The 20,198-nt window shown below is 40.4% G+C and overlaps 1 protein-coding gene across 1 annotated transcript in view; it reads right to left on the bottom strand.

Moving 5' to 3' along the window:
* STRA6 (signaling receptor and transporter of retinol STRA6) overlaps positions 1 to 18,555 on the bottom strand; it is a 99,590-nt gene extending 81,035 nt beyond the window's left edge. The window contains exons 1-14 of the mRNA XM_053717330.1: positions 18,449 to 18,555; positions 18,293 to 18,359; positions 16,595 to 16,680; positions 16,360 to 16,499; positions 15,980 to 16,146; positions 15,594 to 15,713; positions 14,530 to 14,597; positions 12,669 to 12,739; positions 12,355 to 12,416; positions 11,371 to 11,533; positions 2,774 to 2,849; positions 2,239 to 2,372; positions 1,838 to 1,955; positions 502 to 597 (exon numbers count right to left, since the gene is read on the bottom strand). Coding sequence (XP_053573305.1) covers positions 502 to 597; positions 1,838 to 1,955; positions 2,239 to 2,372; positions 2,774 to 2,849; positions 11,371 to 11,533; positions 12,355 to 12,416; positions 12,669 to 12,739; positions 14,530 to 14,597; positions 15,594 to 15,713; positions 15,980 to 16,146; positions 16,360 to 16,499; positions 16,595 to 16,680; positions 18,293 to 18,359; positions 18,449 to 18,555 — 1,475 coding nt within the window. The remainder of the gene's footprint in view (positions 1 to 501; positions 598 to 1,837; positions 1,956 to 2,238; positions 2,373 to 2,773; positions 2,850 to 11,370; positions 11,534 to 12,354; positions 12,417 to 12,668; positions 12,740 to 14,529; positions 14,598 to 15,593; positions 15,714 to 15,979; positions 16,147 to 16,359; positions 16,500 to 16,594; positions 16,681 to 18,292; positions 18,360 to 18,448) is intronic.
* Between the last annotated feature and the right edge of the window lie 1,643 nt (positions 18,556 to 20,198).

Below are 20,198 nucleotides of genomic sequence, written 5' to 3'. Positions count from 1 at the left end.
TATATAAACTGTATGACTTGTGACTTATGCATGGCAACACAATCATTATTGGGAATGTCCTGTATAAAACGGTTTTGAAAATATTACACATTTAAATGAATAGCGCACTATGTATTATGTGAGACTGTGGCATGACTGGCATAAATGTAAAACAACCTGCAAGGCAATATAAGGGTATTCTGTGGGCAAGCACACAGAGAGCACACAGTGTCTGCATGAATTGGGTGTGATAAACAAGTCTGAGAAAAACAATCAAGCACCAGGATAGAGAAGGACCTCTTGCGTTCACTAGAAAGAACTGAATTGCCCACAAAATTATTATCTTTAGTATAAAAAAAAAACAAAAAAAAAAAAAACTTTACAATATACTTTTGCCTGTTTTTACTGTAATCTTCAAAACATAAAACAAACTCAAAAGGTTTTTCAAAGATTTTATTTCTGGACTACACCAGCATATTTTGCTAAGAAAATGAAAAAGGTTTCTGTAGATTTAGATATTACCTGTTGTTGATTTGGGCAGGATGCCCCTGTAGAAAGATGAACCGGGAACACAGATGCTGAGCTAACATCACCAGGAAGAGAAGCAACCAGAATGGCCTGAGGGAAGCAAAGACAAAGTGTTACCTGGTGCTGTTTACCGTCTTCCTGTCATGTACTGTTGGCTGTCACCCACATAACACACTCCATGACTAGAGGGAAACTTCAGTCTGTCTCACAGGCACTAACAGCCTCCAGGGCACTACTGTCTCACCTTATGTCACTAGATCTTGTTTTCTCATCTCCTGCCCTCAGGGTTTACAAACTTAACCATTTTTTTATACATTTCTGTAGTCTGAACCATGGATAATCTCATGGTCATAAGAAACTACCTGCTTGGACTCAAGCATAGCTATGCTTAAAACATGGCCTGTTACTGGGCATTATTCTATACCTCGGAATTTGTCACAATTTGTGTAGAGCTGTGATTGTCAACAGCAGAGTCTGCACACCCTTGAGTGTCACAGCCTTCATCTCAGGGAGTCACATGGAATAATAAAGCATGAAGAGCAGAATTTCATATTATATGCATTGACAAATTCATTCACTCTATTTTTGGCCCATATTTATCAAGCTCCGTACGGAGCTTGAAGGGGCGTGTTTCTGGCGAGTCTAAAGACCGCTGCTCCATAACCCTGCCCGCCTGTTCTGAGCAGGCGGACAGGAATGGCCGGAAATCAACCCGAACGAGTACGATCGGGTTGATTGACACCCCCCTGCTGGCGGCCGAATGGCCGCGAGTCAGAAGGGGGCGGCGTTGCACCAGCAGCTCTTGTGAGCTGCTGGTGCAATGCTAAATGCAATGTTAAAAGCGGAGAGAATGTTAAATCCGCATTCAGCAAGGTCTTGCAGACCTGATCTGCGCTGTCGGATCAGGTCCGCAAGACCAATGATAAATAGAGGCCTATGTATTTGTCAGGAATTATGCAAATTAAGTCATCCCTGATGCAATATAATATATCTGAACAGGCATGGTTTTGAATGAAAATGTATATGGCATATGTATATATGCACTATGCACTGTTGCTAAAACAGTGATAACTTTTACTAGAAGAATTTTTGCTAACCCCTGTAGAGCAAAAATGCTGCTACTGAAATGCATTCACATATATATTTAGTTTTATGCCCCTTTAATATTACATTACATGAGGACGCTCCTGGGATGTCTAAAGCACATAAAATAAATATGGAAAGTAAAATAATTTGCAAGTACAGCAGTGGTGTTTATAAAGACTCTTTATAACACATATTTCATTACCATTTGTGCCCTGTGTAATGATTGTCCCCAAAAGGAACTTACCATGTGCTCTCCAGAATGGGAAGGAGGAGCTGGAACTTGCCATATGCAATTGGAATAATTATGAGGAAGGTTACAAATAAGAAGCAAACAAACAGAACCACATGCTGCAGAATCAGACCTAGGGGGACAGAAAGGAGTTTATTTTATTACAGAGCACTGTTCAGATGAGCTCTCCCTCTGTGTATATAGAAGAGGGTGAGAGAGACCTCAGTAAACAGCGCTGGGCTGCAGACCTGTCACAGAGCTGAGGAGCAGAGCAATTTCTCTGTTTCCAGTGTTATATAGTAGTTATATTGCTCATTATGTGAGTACTGCTTATTACAGTGGGTAGCAGTGGTATTTCTATGTATATTTCTCAGTATACACGGCTGTGTAGCAGAGCTAGCTCTCAGTACTAGTACCTAAACAGGTCACTGCTGCCTGGTAGCTCACATGACTCATCCAGCTGGAGAGACCTGCAGATGTTGGATGAAGGGAGCGGGGCTGTAGGAACACCAAGGACACCTGACCAGCAAAAAGGGACTGCAATGCCAACCTGTAGAAGGAACAGTGAAGTAAGCAGTGAGAGAGAGCGAGAGAAAAAGAAAGAGAGCGAGAGAGAGAGAAAGAGAGAGAGAGAGAGAGAGAGAGAGAGAGAGAGAGAGAGAGAGAGAGAGAGAGAGAGAGAGAGAGAGAGCGAGAGAGAGAGAGAGAGAGCGAGAGAGAGAGAGAGAGCGAGAGAGAGAGAGAGCGAGAGAGAGCGAGAGAGAGAGAGAGAGAGAGAGAGAGAGAGAGAGAGAGAGAGAGAGAGAGAGAGAGAGAGAGAGAGAGAGAAAGAAAGAGAGAGAGAGAGAGAGAGAGAGAGATAAAATAGGCAGCCGGTGTGGAGTTAACTAACAAGAGAACTTGTTTTCTCCCCACCCAAAAAAGATGGCTTTAAGCCTTACTTAAGTTTACCTGTGTTTAACAATTGATCTTAGCAGCATTGTAATTGTTACAGCACATGACAGGACCAGCGCAGCAATGTAGCAAGCTGTAAAGGTACAGATTATTAACACAGGGATATAAATGCTATAAATGCTAACAGGTATTGACAAACGGAAAAATTATATAAATGTCCTGAACTGTAATTCTTTCAAAATATAAATCATCATTACATGAAAAGAAACATATAATTACTGAAAAACATAGTGCAACTGGTCTTAAATGCATTGCATAAAATTGAAAAACAAAAAATATTTGAAAAATACATAAAACAGAAACATCTCATTGCTCTGAAGTAAAATACATTTAAAGAGTTATTTTGTGACACTACCTATTATTAACCTGCACTGCATGAATGGAAAAGAGACTTCAAATGACATCTATTAAGAAGACCTACTAAAGTCCTATTTTGTTCTTTGGGGTTAATTTATCAAAGGGACTTTAAAAATCCAAAATGATAACCTCAGATTACTTTGCCTCTTACTATTATCTATTATATATCTATTATCCAAATCTAAGAGTGCTAAAGTAACATAAGCTACGCATTCTGCTGGTCTTGATCATTAATATAGAACTAGTGAAGGGCAAATTCCAAGTACACAAATAGATCATCTAATACCTTATACTCTTTTACATAAGGTCACACATTATGGGCCAGAAGAGGAGCGGCAAATATCGATTTTGTGAAAGCAATATTTGCACTCGACTGAGTAAAACCAGCATAGGCTATAATGTGTGCTGGTATTACAAGTTGAACACAAGCTCATGTTCGCATTTCTGGGAAGCATTGCGCTCACAAGAGCGCGCATAAATAGGCTCCATTGGAAGCCTCGTTCTAATGCTGTCATACGCGGCACAAAACCAAAGCGCAGTGAAGGGGTAAGTAGCGCATCGATGGCAGCAAATAGTAAATATATATGTTTATGAATATAATTGTGTTTATTCATATAAATATTTACAGGGAACACACAGTTCCTATAGACCGCAATATAAAGGCACTTTTCAGTGCTATTTTTTTCAAACACTCCACACCCGCCAACTTTAGCCCCCAAAAACTACATAGTGCAGTAATTATATAAAAAAATTAAAAGGATACAATTTTTATTTTTTTATAAAATACACACCACTGTATTTTGGGAGCATTTGGGGCACATTTATAAAAGTAACCAGAGATCTGATCTATGGTTAATTTTATAAGTGCTATTTGCTATTGCGAGCTTCCGGTATCAATAACCAGCCACTTGTAATGTCTGGTTAATTATCATGCGCCCGCAAACGGGCACATTTTTTTTATCACCTTTGATTTTTCTCACAAAAATGTTTTAATTAACGGATTCTAAGGTATGGATAATTCAATACATTTTGTAAACTATAGTAGCCTAATTTTTTTATTTTTTATTTAATAGGACAGTGAAGTCAAAATGTAACATTCATGATTCAGATAGAGTATGCAATTTAAAACAACTCTCCAATTTACTTTTATTATCAAATTTGAATCCTTTGTTGAAGAGTCTAGGTAGGCTGATAGGTCCATGCACATGTCTATAGCGGTCGATGGCTGCAGTGTTTGTAACATTGTATATACTGCTATAAACAATGTTGCAAACACTGTTGCCAGATGGCTAAAGTCACGTACTTGCTCCTGAGCTCACCTAGGAGTATTCTTTAACGAAGGGTATAAAAAGAACTAAGCAAAATGTATAATAGAAGTATTAGAAATGAGAAAGTTGTTTAAAAACAGAATTTATGTTTACCTGATAAATTTCTTTCTCCAACGGTGTGTCCGGTCCACGGCGTCATCCTTACTTGTGGGGATATTCTCTTCCCCAACAGGAAATGGCAAAGAGCCCAGCAAAGCTGGTCACATGATCCCTCCTAGGCTCCGCCTACCCCAGTCATTCGACCGACGTTAAGGAGGAATATTTGCATAGGAGAAACCATATCGTACCGTGGTGACTGTAGTTAAAGAAAATAAATTATCAGACCTGATTAAAAAACCAGGGCGGGCCGTGGACCGGACACACCGTTGGAGAAAGAAATTTATCAGGTAAACATAAATTCTGTTTTCTCCAACATAGGTGTGTCCGGTCCACGGCGTCATCCTTACTTGTGGGAACCAATACCAAAGCTTTAGGACACGGATGAAGGGAGGGAGCAAATCAGGTCACCTAAATGGAAGGCACCACGGCTTGCAAAACCTTTCTCCCAAAAATAGCCTCAGAAGAAGCAAAAGTATCAAACTTGTAAAATTTGGTAAAAGTGTGCAGTGAAGACCAAGTCGCTGCCCTACATATCTGATCAACAGAAGCCTCGTTCTTGAAGGCCCATGTGGAAGCCACAGCCCTAGTGGAATGAGCTGTGATTCTTTCGGGAGGCTGCCGTCCGGCAGTCTCGTAAGCCAATCTGATGATGCTTTTAATCCAAAAAGAGAGAGAGGTAGAAGTTGCTTTTTGACCTCTCCTTTTACCTGAATAAACAACAAACAAGGAAGATGTTTGTCTAAAATCCTTTGTAGCATCTAAATAGAATTTTAGAGCGCGAACAACATCCAAATTGTGCAACAAACGTTCCTTCTTTGAAACTGGTTTTGGACACAGAGAAGGTACGATAATCTCCTGGTTAATGTTTTTGTTAGAAACAACTTTTGGAAGAAAACCAGGTTTAGTACGTAAAACCACCTTATCTGCATGGAACACCAGATAAGGAGGAGAACACTGCAGAGCAGATAATTCTGAGACTCTTCTAGCAGAAGAAATCGCAACTAAAAACAAAACTTTCCAAGATAATAACTTAATATCAACGGAATGTAAGGGTTCAAACGGAACCCCCTGAAGAACTGAAGAACTAAATTGAGACTCCAAGGAGGAGTCAAAGGTTTGTAAACAGGCTTGATTCTAACCAGAGCCTGAACAAAGGCTTGAACATCTGGCACAGCTGCCAGCTTTTTGTGAAGTAATACCGACAAGGCAGAAATCTGTCCCTTCAGGGAACTAGCAGATAATCCTTTTTCCAATCCTTCTTGAAGGAAGGATAGAATCCTAGGAATCTTAACCTTGTCCCAAGGGAATCCTTTAGATTCACACCAACAGATATATTTTTTCCAAATTTTGTGGTAAATCTTTCTAGTCACAGGCTTTCTGGCCTGAACAAGAGTATCGATAACAGAATCTGAGAATCCTCGCTTCGATAAAATCAAGCGTTCAATCTCCAAGCAGTCAGCTGGAGTGAAACCAGATTCGGATGTTCGAACGGACCCTGAACAAGAAGGTCTCGTCTCAAAGGTAGCTTCCAAGGTGGAGCCGATGACATATTCACCAGATCTGCATACCAAGTCCTGCGTGGCCACGCAGGAGCTATCAAGATCACCGACGCCCTCTCCTGATTGATCCTGGCTACCAGCCTGGGGATGAGAGGAAATGGCGGGAACACATAAGCTAGTTTGAAGGTCCAAGGTGCTACTAGTGCATCCACTAGAGCCGCCTTGGGATCCCTGGATCTGGCCCCGTAGCAAGGAACTTTGAAGTTCTGACGAGAGGCCATCAGATCCATGTCTGGAATGCCCCACAGGTGAGTGACTTGGGCAGATTTCCGGATGGAGTTCCCACTCCCCCGGATGCAATGTCTGACGACTCAGAAAATCCGCTTCCCAATTTTCCACTCCTGGGATGTGGATAGCAGACAGGTGGCAGGAGTGAGACTCCGCCCATAGAATGATTTTGGTCACTTCTTCCATCGCTAGGGAACTCCTTGTTCCCCCCTGATGGTTGATGTACGCAACAGTTGTCATGTTGTCTGATTGAAACCGTATGAACTTGGTCCTCGCTAGCCGAGGCCAGGCCTTGAGAGCATTGAATATCGCTCTCAGTTCCAGAATATTTATCGGTAGAAGAGATTCTTCCCGAGACCAAAGACCCTGAGCTTTCAGGGATCCCCAAACCGCGCCCCAGCCCATCAGACTGGCGTCGGTCGTGACAATGACCCACTCTGGTCTGCGGAACGTCATCCCTTGAGACAGATTGTCCAGGGACAGCCACCAACGGAGTGAGTCTCTGGTCCTCTGATTTACTTGTATCTTCGGAGACAAGACTGTATAGTCCCCATTCCACTGACTGAGCATGCACAGTTGTAATGGTCTTAGATGAATGCGCGCAAAAGGAACTATGTCCATCGCCGCTACCATCAACCCGATCACTTCCATGCACTGAGCTATGGAAGGAAGAGGAACGGAATGAAGTATCCGACAAGAGTCTAGAAGTTTTGTTTTTCTGGCCTCTGTTAGAAAGATCCTCATTTCTAAAGAGTCTATAATTGTTCCCAAGAAGGGAACCCTTGTTGACGGGGATAGAGAACTCTTTTCCACGTTCACTTTCCAGCCGTGAGATCTGAGAAAGGCCAGGACAATGTCCGTGTGAGCCTTTGCTTGAGGAAGGGACGACGCTTGAATCAGAATGTCGTCCAGGTAAGGTACTACTGCAATGCCCCTTGGTCTTAGCACCGCTAGAAGGGAGCCTAGTACCTTTGTGAAAATCCTTGGAGCAGTGGCTAATCCGAAAGGAAGCGCCACGAACTGGTAATGTTTGTCCAGGAATGCAAACCTTAGGAACCGATGATGTTCCTTGTGGATAGGAATATGTAGATACGCATCCTTTAAATCCACCGTGGTCATGAATTGACCCTCCTGGATGGAAGGAAGAATAGTTCGAATGGTTTCCATCTTGAAAGATGGAACCTTGAGAAACTTGTTTAAGATCTTGAGATCTAAGATTGGTCTGAACGTTCCCTCTTTTTTGGGAACTATGAACAGATTGGAGTAGAACCCCATCCCTTGTTCTCTTAGTGGAACAGGATGAATCACTCCCATTTTTTAACAGGTCTTCTACACAATGTAAGAACGCCTGTCTTTTTATGTGGTCTGAAGACAACTGAGACCTGTGGAACCTCCCCCTTGGGGGAAGTCCCTTGAATTCCAGAAGATAACCCTGGGAGACTATTTCTAGCGCCCAAGGATCCAGAACATCTCTTGCCCAAGCCTGAGCGAAGAGAGAGAGTCTGCCCCCCACCAGATCCGGTCCCGGATCGGGGGCCAATATTTCATGCTGTCTTGGTAGCAGTGGCAGGCTTCTTGGCCTGCTTTCCCTTGTTCCAGCCTTGCATTGGTCTCCAAGCTGGCTTGGCTTGAGAAGTATTACCCTCTTGCTTAGAGGACGTAGCACTTTGGGCTGGTCCGTTTTTACGAAAGGGACGAAAATTGGGTCTATTTTTCGCCTTGAAAGGCCGATCCTGAGGAAGGGCGTGGCCCTTACCCCCAGTGATATCCGAGATAATCTCTTTCAAGTCAGGGCCAAACAGCGTTTTCCCCTTGAAAGGAATGTTTAGTAGCTTGTTCTTGGAAGACGCGTCAGCCGACCAAGATTTCAACCAAAGCGCTCTGCGCGCCACAATAGCAAACCCAGAATTCTTAGCCGCTAACCTAGCCAATTGCAAAGTGGCGTCTAGGGTGAAAGAATTAGCCAATTTGAGAGCATTGATTCTGTCCATAATCTCCTCATAAGGAGGAGAATCACTATCGAGCGCCTTTATCAGTTCATCAAACCAGAAACATGCGGCTGTAGTGACAGGGACAATGCATGAAATTGGTTGTAGAAGGTAACCCTGCTGAACAAACATCTTTTTAAGCAAACCTTCTAATTTTTTATCCATAGGATCTTTGAAAGCACAACTATCCTCTATGGGTATAGTGGTGCGTTTGTTTAAAGTAGAAACCGCTCCCTCGACCTTGGGGACTGTCTGCCATAAGTCCTTTCTGGGGTCGACCATAGGAAACAATTTTTTAAATATGGGGGGAGGGACGAAAGGAATACCGGGCCTTTCCCATTCTTTATTAACAATGTCCGCCACCCGCTTGGGTATAGGAAAAGCTTCTGGGAGCTCCGGCACCTCTAGGAACTTGTCCATTTTACATAGTTTCTCTGGGATGACCAACTTTTCACAATCATCCAGAGTGGATAATACCTCCTTAAGCAGAATGCGGAGATGTTCCAACTTAAATTTAAATGCAATTACATCAGGTTCAGCCTGTTGAGAAATGTTCCCTGAATCAGTAATTTCTCCCTCAGACAAAACCTCCCTGGCCCCCTCAGATTGGGTTAGGGGCCCTTCAGAGATATTAATATCAGCGTCGTCATGCTCTTCAGTAACTAAAACAGAGCAGCCACGCTTACGCTGACAAGGGTTCATTTTGGCTAAAATGTTTTTGACAGAATTATCCATTACAGCCGTTAATTGTTGCATAGTAAGCAGTATTGGCGCGCTAGATGTACTAGGGGCCTCCTGAGTGGGCAAGACTCGTGTAGACGAAGGAGGGAATGATGCAGTACCATGCTTACTCCCCTCACTTGAGGAATCATCTTGGGCATCATTGTCATTATCACATAAATCACATTTATTTAAATGAACAGGAATTCTGGCTTCCCCACATTCAGAACACAGTCTATCTGGTAGTTCAGACATGTTAAACAGGCATAAACTTGATAATAAAGTACAAAAAACGTTTTAAAATAAAACCGTTACTGTCACTTTAAATTTTAAACTGAACACACTTTATTACTGCAATTGCGAAAAAACATGAAGGAATTGTACAAAATTCACCAAATTTTCACCACAGTGTCTTAAAGCCTTAAAAGTATTGCACACCAAATTTGGAAGCTTTAACCCTTAAAATAACGGAACCGGAGCCGTTTTAACACTTTAACCCCTTTACAGTCCCTGGTATCTGCTTTGCTGAGACCCAACCAAGCCCAAAGGGGAATACGATACCAAATGACGCCTTCAGAAAGTCTTTTCTAAGTATCAGAGCTCCTCTCACATGCGACTGCATGCCATGCCTCTCAAAAACAAGTGCGCCACACCGGCGCGAAAATGAGGCTCTGCTTATGCTTTGGGAAAGCCCCAGAGAAATAAGGTGTCTAATACAGTGCCTGCCGATATTATAATATCAATAAAACCCAGATAAAATGATTCCTCAAAGCTAAATATGTTTTAAAACTGAATCGATTTAGCCCAGAAAAGTCTACAATCTTAATAAGCCCTTGTGAAGCCCTTATTTACCATCGTAATAAACATGGCTTACCGGATCCCATAGGGAAAAATGACAGCTTCCAGCATTACATCGTCTTGTTAGAATGTGTCATACCTCAAGCAGCAAGAGACTGCACACTGTTCCCCCAACTGAAGTTAATTGCTCTCAACAGTCCTGTGTGGAACAGCCATGGATTTTAGTTACGGTGCTAAAATCATTTTCCTCATACAAACAGAAATCTTCATCTCTTTTCTGTTTCTGAGTAAATAGTACATACCAGCACTATTTTAAAATAACAAACTCTTGATTGAATAATAAAAACTACAGTTAAACACTAAAAAACTCTAAGCCATCTCCGTGGAGATGTTGCCTGTACAACGGCAAAGAGAATGACTGGGGTAGGCGGAGCCTAGGAGGGATCATGTGACCAGCTTTGCTGGGCTCTTTGCCATTTCCTGTTGGGGAAGAGAATATCCCCACAAGTAAGGATGACGCCGTGGACCGGACACACCTATGTTGGAGAAATGTCATGTTCTATCCAATCAATTTCAGTTTAATTTTGACTTTACAGTCCCTTTAATTTCAATAAGCAACAATTATAATTACTTGATTTTTGCTTATTCAAGTAGCTCTAGTCATTTTTGTATAAAATAGCTTTAAAACATTGTGATTTTGCCAAAAAATTTGCATTTTTTTATTTTGTATATGTTTGCAAAATAACACTTTAAAGAAACCTCTATATTTTTAGTTCTACGGTTTCTTAGACTGTGATACAGAACATATACTTCTAGCCATTTACGTTTGTGTTATTTGGTTTAACAGCACCTTCATTTGTCTCTTATTCATGCTTCATTCCCTTTTTTCTATTCAAGATTCCCTATCAACCACTCTGGATTCTCCTGACCATCCTACTGTCATTTAGTGGCTTAAAGGGACATGAAACCCAAAATGTTGCTTTCATGATTCAGATAGATTATACAATTTTAAACAACTTTCCAATTCAACTTTTCTTCATTCTCTTTGTATATTTTATTGAATAATCAGCAATGCACTCCAGTTGAACACATTTGTAAGCCAATGAAAATGGGTATACAAGTTCAGCCACCAATCAGCAGCTAGCTCCAAGCTCCTGAGCCTAACTTTTTCGACAAAGGATACCAAGAGAATGAAGGAAATTAGATAACAGAAGTATATTGGAAAGTTTTTTAAAATTGTATTCTCTATTGGATCATGAAAGAAAGATTTTGGGTTTTATGTCCCTTTAACACTAAGTTATCACCAGGCACTCAACTGAATACCAAGTCACTGAGGTTCTGCGGTAAATATGGGAAGTAGACTCTATGAAACACAACCTGACAGTCAAGGCAATGATATCCATCTCAAGTTACTGAATATTTGGCCGTATTTAATACAACTGATTGTGTGGGAAACCATATTGGTTTAAAGGTTAGGGCAGAAACAAATCTGCTTGTGCTGAACCATTATTCCATACCTTCAACAGTCCAGATATAATACACTATGTATTTCACTGCTTGAGATTTATCATTGTCCACAATAAGGCCAAAGCCAGTCAACATGAGGATAAAGTCCATGTCAATGCTTCTGCGCACAGTCTGCACCGTTGGAAGAAATATAACTAGCATAATTAGCGCCACCTATAGGGGAAGGAAGAAAGGCATCACAGGTTAAAGGGACATAATCAAATAAGGAACCCAAACATTTTCTTTCATGATTTAGGTAGAACATAGAATTTTAAACAACTTTCCAGTTTACTTCTATTATCAAATTTGTTTCATTTTCTTGGTATCGTTTGTTGAAGGAGCAGCAATGCACTACTGGTTGCTGACTGAACACGTGGGTGAGCCAATGACAATCAGTGTGAATATGCAGCCACCAATCAGCAGCTAGAACCTAGGCTATTTGCTGCTCATGAGCTTACCTAGATAAACCTTTCAGCAAAGCAAAAAAAAAGAGAAAAAAGCAAATTAAATAATAGAAGTAAATTGAAAAGTTGTTTAAAATTGTATGCTCTGTCTAAAACATAAATGTCTAATTATGACTTTACTGTCCCTTTAATATTAAAGCTTCATGATTCATACAAAAGATTAACTTTTAAGAGACTTCTTAAATGTACTTATGTTATCAAATTTACTTAGTTCTCTTTGTATCCTTTGTTTTAAAGCATACCTAGGTAGGTTTCAGGAGCAGCAATGTAGTACCAGGAGCTAGCTGGTGATTGGTTGCCAAAACCTATGCCTCTTTTCATTGGCTCAGCAGATGTGGTCATCTAAGCCACAGTAGAGCATTGCTGCTCCAGAGCGGACTTTAAAATATTATTTTGGTTGTATAACTGCAAAACATTCCACCTGTGTTGTCAGCAACATTCTCTCATTCCATATCCACAAAATATTATACCTAAAAATAAACTCATGCCTAGTCTTGATTTTGCATTGCATTCTGGGAGCAGGCTCTTTACCTGGTATGCTGATAGAACAGATACAGTTATTGCAAGGATGGATCTCAGTGACAAGTGGATACCTAAGAAGACAGAAGCATCACAATGTGAATATCAGAAAGAGCGCTTTATAGCGCTGCGGAATCTGTTGGCGCTCTACAAATAACCAATAATAATAAAAGAGTTTCCGGGAAATTAAAGAGTATGAGTATGGTAATTTTAGGATCTGGTTTTTAATGCAAATGCCCCTGGTCACTGTCACTGACACATATGTACAGGGGTCTCACTATAGTGTCAGCTCTTTATCCATTTACTGCAGTAGATTAGGACAATACCTGTATTTGAAGGGAAGAGATATGAGCAGATGGCTTGCAGCACCTGAGATCCAAGTTTGGAAGTGTCCTTACTACAAAGAACAAGCAAACAATTAGAATGTTATCATCAGACAAGAGAATACAGAGCTCAGGAGATACAAACTCCTAATGCAGTTCAAAACACAATGGAGGCTGCAGGCCAGAAGATGCTCAGAAGGGAAGAAAGTCTGTGGTAAGTGGATGCTCTGCACATTTCTAATACTAAATAAATGGCAGTGAAACTGTTTTCTACCACAAAAAAAAAACAAAACAAAAAAAACACTAGACCTTTTTCCCCCCCAAAACAATAAAAATGTGAGTGAAGTTAATATTAACATTTAGAAATCTGTAACAGGAACTTTTTGGAAAACAAGCACAGCATTGTGGGACTACGTTCTGTGAAGTGGATAGTAAGCTATTTATTACTTACCTTTATGTGCACAAATGTTGCCAACATGCCATTTGTATGACTACATAGGGGCACATTTAATTATAAAATGTGGTAGGATGGAGTAGTATGACAGAACTGCAGATTTTCAAGGGAAAAATTGTTTTTATACCAGAAGGCATTATATATATATATATATCAAAATGTCAAGCCCTAAGATGCTAGCCAGCCCAAAATGTTACTAGCCACTTTTGATCCCACCCACTACCTGACTATACCACACCCACTAACCCATCCCTCTTTGCATATGTTTAGCCAATGTCAAACACGTTTTTGTGCAGTAATTTTTTAATATTGTTTTTGTTTTATACCATAAATTAAATAATGCTACATACATTAATAAATTAACACAAATAAGTGCGTTGCAGTTAACAACATCAACAAGAGTTCTGGGGAAGACAACAGCTGGACAGAAAAAGGAATTTGTTGAAGTGAGAGAAAGCAGTGAGTATTGACATTAAAGGGACATGAAACCCAAAATTTTTCTTTCATGATTTATATAGAACATACAATTTTAATTAACTTTCCACTTTACATCAATTATCTAATTTGCTTCATTCTCTTGGTATCATTTGTTAAAGGAGCAGCAATACACTACTGGTTTCTAACTAAACACATGGGTGAGTCAATGACAATCTGTATTATAAATGCAGCCACCAATCAGCAGCTAGAACCTAGGTTCTTTTCTGATCCTGAGCTTTCCTAGGTAAACCTTTTAGCAAAGTATAACAAGAGAATGAAACATATTAAACAATATAAGTAAATTGGAAAGTCGTTTAAAATTGCCCTGTCACCCTCTCAGAACAGTCTAAGCTCTAATAGAGTCCCAAGAGGAATAACATATCCTTGCCTTTTCATGGATATATAATAAACCTTTAGATAATATTTGTAGACATTTACTCACTAACTTTCACTCGCCACTGTTAAAAATTGGATTTTTTTTTAGCTATATATATATATATATATATATATATATATATATATATATATATATATATATATATATATATATATATACACATACATATACATACACACACATACATATATATATATATACACACACACACATACTTGATTAGATTAAACCATAAAAGGATTTGGGACGTCAATTTTTATTTTTATGTCTTTGTCAGGGAAAACTGCATTTCTAACATGCAAAGGGTTAATGATGTGGTGCACTGCATGTTTCTAGTGGATGAAGGCTTAATGGAGCATATATTTGGCAGGGGGTGGGTTAAATTTGTAGTTACCTGCATGTCTCTAGCAGGGGAGAAGTTAATGGAGTGAATCACATCAGGTCTCAGGGAAAGGTTAATGGAGCGAATCTCTGGCAGAGGAGGGGTTAATGTAGACAAGCTCTGCAGGTCTCTGGCAGGGAAGGGGTTAACACACCTGCTGTTAGACAGCTTCCGGTTCAGGAGTCTCTTGAGATATTTCAGATAACAATTTTTATCAAACTTCTGTAAAGGAACACAGACAGATTGGAATGCATTCCCTTTTTTACTGTATCTATGCAACATTAAATAACATACACATAAACATAGTATATTATATAAAATACACATACACCACTCTCATATATAATTATACACCCTGACATATCCCAATCACCTGATAATTAATCAGATAAAGTATTTGCTGGATAATGATGGGTTACCATGGAAACAAGGCTGATTAATCACATGGAGCAGATTTTTTGGGATAATGACTGAGTCTATTCAATAAGCTCCCTTCTACTTCCCTTCATGATCTGGACTTAGGTAGCATCTGAAGGGGGTGGTAGAAATGCCAGGTTTGCCTCACACACAGTTTGTCAATCCTTCTGTGTATACGGACTGTGCTGGCCTCCCTGTAATTTCCAGGTCTTGAGCAGGTGCACAGAAGTAATACCACCCTCCCCCACAACTATGTCCCCTAAATTGCACCTAGCTGGGTATCAACATATACACTGTGCTGTCACATACAAAGAGGAGGGCATTGCAAGGGCACCACCAGTCTCCATAAGCATACATTGCTAAGTCCACAATTAATGTGTAGAGCTAGAAGCAGAGTGTTCATTGCCAGATTTTCTAAATCACATTACTAATCTATTAATACCCTACGCATGGCTTTATATGGGCAATGCCAGTTTTCCCAGTGTACAGTCTTTTATGCCATCCATTTATTGGCACAACTAGGTATAGTGCAAGAAATGCCAGACATCTCAGCTACTCAACCTAAAATCATGCAGACATATACACAGGGATAGCTGTAAGCAGTGCCAGCTTCACGCATGCATTAATTCCTCCAGCTACACAGACAGCAGGGTACACTAGGGAGGGGGTAATAATAGTTTGCACAAACAGAAACCTACGGTTACACAGAGATGGCAGTGGTAACAATACACACATAAACCTTCATTTCACCAGCTATAGAGACAGCAGGGTACATGTTGCTATGTGCTGGCCTTAAATTACCTGCTCGTAATCAGAGGACTGACGCAGGCTTTGCAGTAGCAGAGCTGGATACACAGCACTAAGAAGCAGCAGGCAGCAGATCTGAGGCACAGTGGAGAGCAGGGAGTAATATCTGTAGAACTGTAGACACAGGACAGGGGAAAAAACATTTATATATGATCAATACTGAAAAATAGACTTGCTATTCCACTTGACTACCTCTCTACCATTTACCTTAGTTTGTTCCCTTTCCATCCCTCTGAACTAGTATCCTCTGTTGCCCAATTTGCACTATCCCCACCTCATTATCTCATGTCAGCCTTTTATTTTGATACCCATCAGCTTTAATATGCATCCCTCCCCCCTTATTTTTCTCTATAACTCCCATACAATTTTACTCTTTTGACCTGTTTTGTTTGGGGACATTCTGCCTTCTGCCAAATCAGGGCCCCGCAGTGTAGCCAGGAAAGAAGAGTGCCCAATATATACCCTGCTGTCCTCTGCACACCATAGCAAGCTAGCAGAGGGTAGTACAGAGCAGGGTAATAGAAAAGAGCAAGGATCTTCCACAGTTCTGTAAGAAGGGATAGAATACAATAGGAAGGTTAATAATAAGAAATGCAAGGCCATTGAATACACAGAGGTAGATCTTAGCCCCAGGAGTGTGCAGGCTTCCTGTATACGTCTTATAGTGTTCACACATGTACACATCTGCATTCTACATTGCACCTTCAGAGCCATTAATCTTTGTACTGTACATGCCCAGAGAGAGTGTTGGCTAGCTCACCTTGGTGCTGCCCTCCATACTCCAGGATGAAATTGATTGTAGAAGGATCGAGAAGCAGACGGCAGAGCGATGAGAAAAGTAATCCAAACACTGCACAAGGTATCCACCGGTTTCCTGAATCCTCCAGGAGGTTCAGAGGACTACAAAGTGTGCAAGGTGACAGAGTTAATAAGGGGTATGACAAAGCTGATGGACAGGTGAATGGACAGCATGAAGATAACAGAGAGAAACATACCTGAGGAGCCCAGGGACCCCCTTACAGCGGGTTCTGCACAGTGTTCTGCGTTTAACCAGGAAGGAAAGAAGCAGCATAATGCCCAGCTATGGAGACAGTGAGAGATCAGGGAGAGTAATAAATAACACTAAGAGAGAATAATAGATATTAGGGAGGGAGATAACAAGCAATAGGATAAGGGATTAGGAGAGGTTTGGATACATACGAGGAGTTTTAGTGCAGGGATACATAGATCATCAGAAAATATAGGTAGGGGTATGAAGAGGCTTTAGGTTGAGAGAGAAAGGAGAGAGAAGAGAGAGAGAGAGCGAGAGAGAGCGAGAGCGAGAGAGAGCGAGAGCGAGAGAGAGCGAGAGCGAGAGAGAGCGAGAGCGAGAGAGAAAGAGAAAGAAAGAGAAACAGAGAGAAAGAGAGAGAAAGAGAAAGAAAGAGAAACAGAGAGAAAGAGTGAGAAAGAGAGAGACAGAGAGAGAACATTGAGCAAGCAAAGTAGTTATAAAATGAAATACAGAAACAGGTACTGAAAGGAGAAGTTATACAAAGTGGAACTATTTGAAGAGGTTATATAAGGCAAGAAAAAGATGTGAAGACAAAGTAGCCGGAGCTATAAAATGTCATAAAGAGTAATAAGCTGTTTGCAATTGTTATCTAGCACAAAATGTACAAGATAAGTCGAGAGAGAGGAGCAATTACAGGGAATGATTAATATTTTTGAAGCCTCATAGTGAGAATCTAACAGGAGGGCTATGAAACAACAGGAACAGTTGAAGGAAAATGTTATATGAAGCAACGGATGGTCCAAGGTAATATGGAGTAGGAGTTAAAGTCACAGTGATCTATAACATTATAGATTTAGGGCCCAATTCTCTAAAGCTCTGGTCTGGTGAGGTTATCAAAGAAGTCCCTCAAAGAATTTTAGAAAGACAAATTTTAGCTTGAGAGATTTGCTGTGCAATGTTCTTGATGTGAAGGAGAGACGCATAAATTACAATGATCTCCCAAAGATTTTACATCATATCTCCCCATGCTGTGAGTTTTTAAAACAACAACATATATAAAAGGAGAAGTTGTATGGAGCAATATGGGGACTAGAATAAAATAAAAGGAGATGTTGCAAAGATAAATGTAAGCTATAGTAATTGGTTATACTAGACAATGTAAGAAATTAAAGGGTCATAAAACACCTTGTGACCACAAGACTTTTCTGCCACCTTACAATAAATTAACATACCAGCAGAGTGTGAAAACGTTTTGAACCCATTACCACCTTGTTTGTCACACTTGTTTTGCAATAGCGAAACTACCACCATATACCTTACTTATAGCAGTGAAACCCAGACTGGCCACTGTTGTTTAGTTAACAAAACTTGCATTGTGTTAGTGTCTGCTGAGGTCATTTTGGGACAAATATGTAGCAGGGCTAGGCTTGTGAAGCATTCAGTGGTCACTTTAAATTGTCACAGGAATTTGAAAATCCACAATTTTCATTAAAGGAAAAAGTGGCAAAATAAATCATGAAAGTATACTGCAATTTTCTTTTCTTTTTTTTTATTACATTTTCAAAGTTTTTCATATCCTTTAAATGGAATAGTGGGAAAAATTATTTGGGGAAACCGAAGGAGTGACGTTATAGTGGTATATACAGAATAATAGCACATCAAAAGCTTCAGATATCTGAAATATTTGTTTTAAACTCACAGACAGAGGTGCCAAGATGACATGGTAAAGTCCTTCTGACAAGGTGGGATCACATTCTGGGATAATTCTAGATTAAAAGAGAACAGTGGTGAGTTTTAAAGAAACATGTAAACCAGTCTTTATAGCTTATGTAAAATACATGAAGATGGCTCTTACTCGTTTGGTGGTAATGTTGGTTCTTGAGGCTCATCAAGGTACCAGTCATCATATGAAGGGTCTTCAGCTTGTGGCTCAGGGCTTCCTTGGAGAAGTTGCAGTGACATGGTGATCCTCTTCTGCTTCCTACGCAGCAGAGAAAAGAAAAAAAACCCTCTTAACATACCTAAGGTCAGCTGACCCTCCGCACAGCATCCTTTTGTTTAGTGGATTTAAAACATTCCCTTGGGAGTTAGTGAGGGCCAAGGGAGAGGAATAGGACAGGGAGACTCCACTAGAAAAGTAATAGAATGGCTGTCACCATAAAATGTGTAAGAATAAATTATAAGGATAATGTTTGTTGTTCTGGATGTGAAATAAAATGTACAGACAAATATATGCACACCTGATTTCAGGAACAGCAAAGGCTAATTCTATGGTTAAGGAATAGTGCCAGACTTACTGGCTCCTTAAGTACGGTTGCCCCGAGTCCCCACCTCCCTGTGAGACATCTAATCCCACTATACAAAGACTGACCCAAAAACTTCTCAAAACCCCTCATTAGTAATGTGAGGAGTACTTATTAATAAGCCTTTTCATGCTGTCAACATAAATAGCATAAACTCTCAAAGTGACAATCTAAGATCATTGTGGTGTGGTTACTTAACAGAGTGCTGATCTGATTTAACCCATATACACAAATCCAACTCTTGTACCCTATTACAGTTTGTGTTATAGAACAAGGTTTATTAGAACAGATGTAAATATGTTTAAATCATAAAAGAGAAAAATAGGTAAATTTGCAAATACCTTTACATGCATAAATGTTTTTCAAAGAATGACAAATGCTAAAACAAGAGGTTATGCGGTGAATAATGGAAGGTTCAGGATTAACGAAGGGTTGTTGCTGGAAAGGGGTAGGAAAATATTGTCCAAGTGACTTATCTGCTATCCTGGATGCTTAGTGTCCAATTACAGTAAGGTGAGCATCATTCTGAAGCATTGGTTTAAAGTAACTCCAAAAGTGAATGCCATATTGCTTTAAGATTACAAATGGCTGCCATGCTTCCTTACAGTTAGCCAGTGCCTTGTTGTCTTATGAGATTTGTTATTTAAGTGCTACAAGAGGCCATAGCCTTCCAGATTTTCTGTGTTCAATATTGCACATTTACTTATTGGCAATATTCTCTTGTCTGCCCCAGCAAGGAAAGGGTGTACTCATTTGGCTTCTTCAGTAACCTTTTTATTACCCCCATTTATCACTCCCAGGGGGTGCAGACTCACGCCCCTTTACCTCAACTATTCTCTTCTTTGGGGGGGGGGGGGGGGTAATGGTGTAAGGGGTTTAATAAGCTGAGCAATAATTCTTCCAGAGACTGAATGTTGGGGTTAGAGGTCCTTAGAAGGTAAAAAGAAAAAGAGGAGTGAGATGAACAAAAGAAAGAAGTGGGAAAATGAAGAGATGAGAGTGAATGGAGGGAATGCAGAGAGGGACAAATACTATAGGATGGGTACGTGTGCTGCTTCTTTTCTACATCATGAGCTTAATACACAGTAAACACACTCACAGGTAAAGTCGCAGCTTCATCCCACTCCTTACACTTTCTTTTGCTGCTCGTTTACCACTATATCTGTCTTAGCACAAGCGTCCTACCCTGACACCCACCCATACAATTACAAACCTTGTGTCCAGTGAAGAAGATCCACCTCAGGTGCTCTGCAGGTGCAGTGACAGAACAGCAGAGACACCTGCGTTCTGCAAACAGAGCAG

This window comes from Bombina bombina, chromosome 6, assembly GCF_027579735.1.
Source record: "Bombina bombina isolate aBomBom1 chromosome 6, aBomBom1.pri, whole genome shotgun sequence".
Taxonomy (NCBI): domain Eukaryota; kingdom Metazoa; phylum Chordata; class Amphibia; order Anura; family Bombinatoridae; genus Bombina; species Bombina bombina.
Note: the sequence above shows the minus strand (reverse complement) of the source record. Positions and strands in the feature narration are given on the sequence as shown.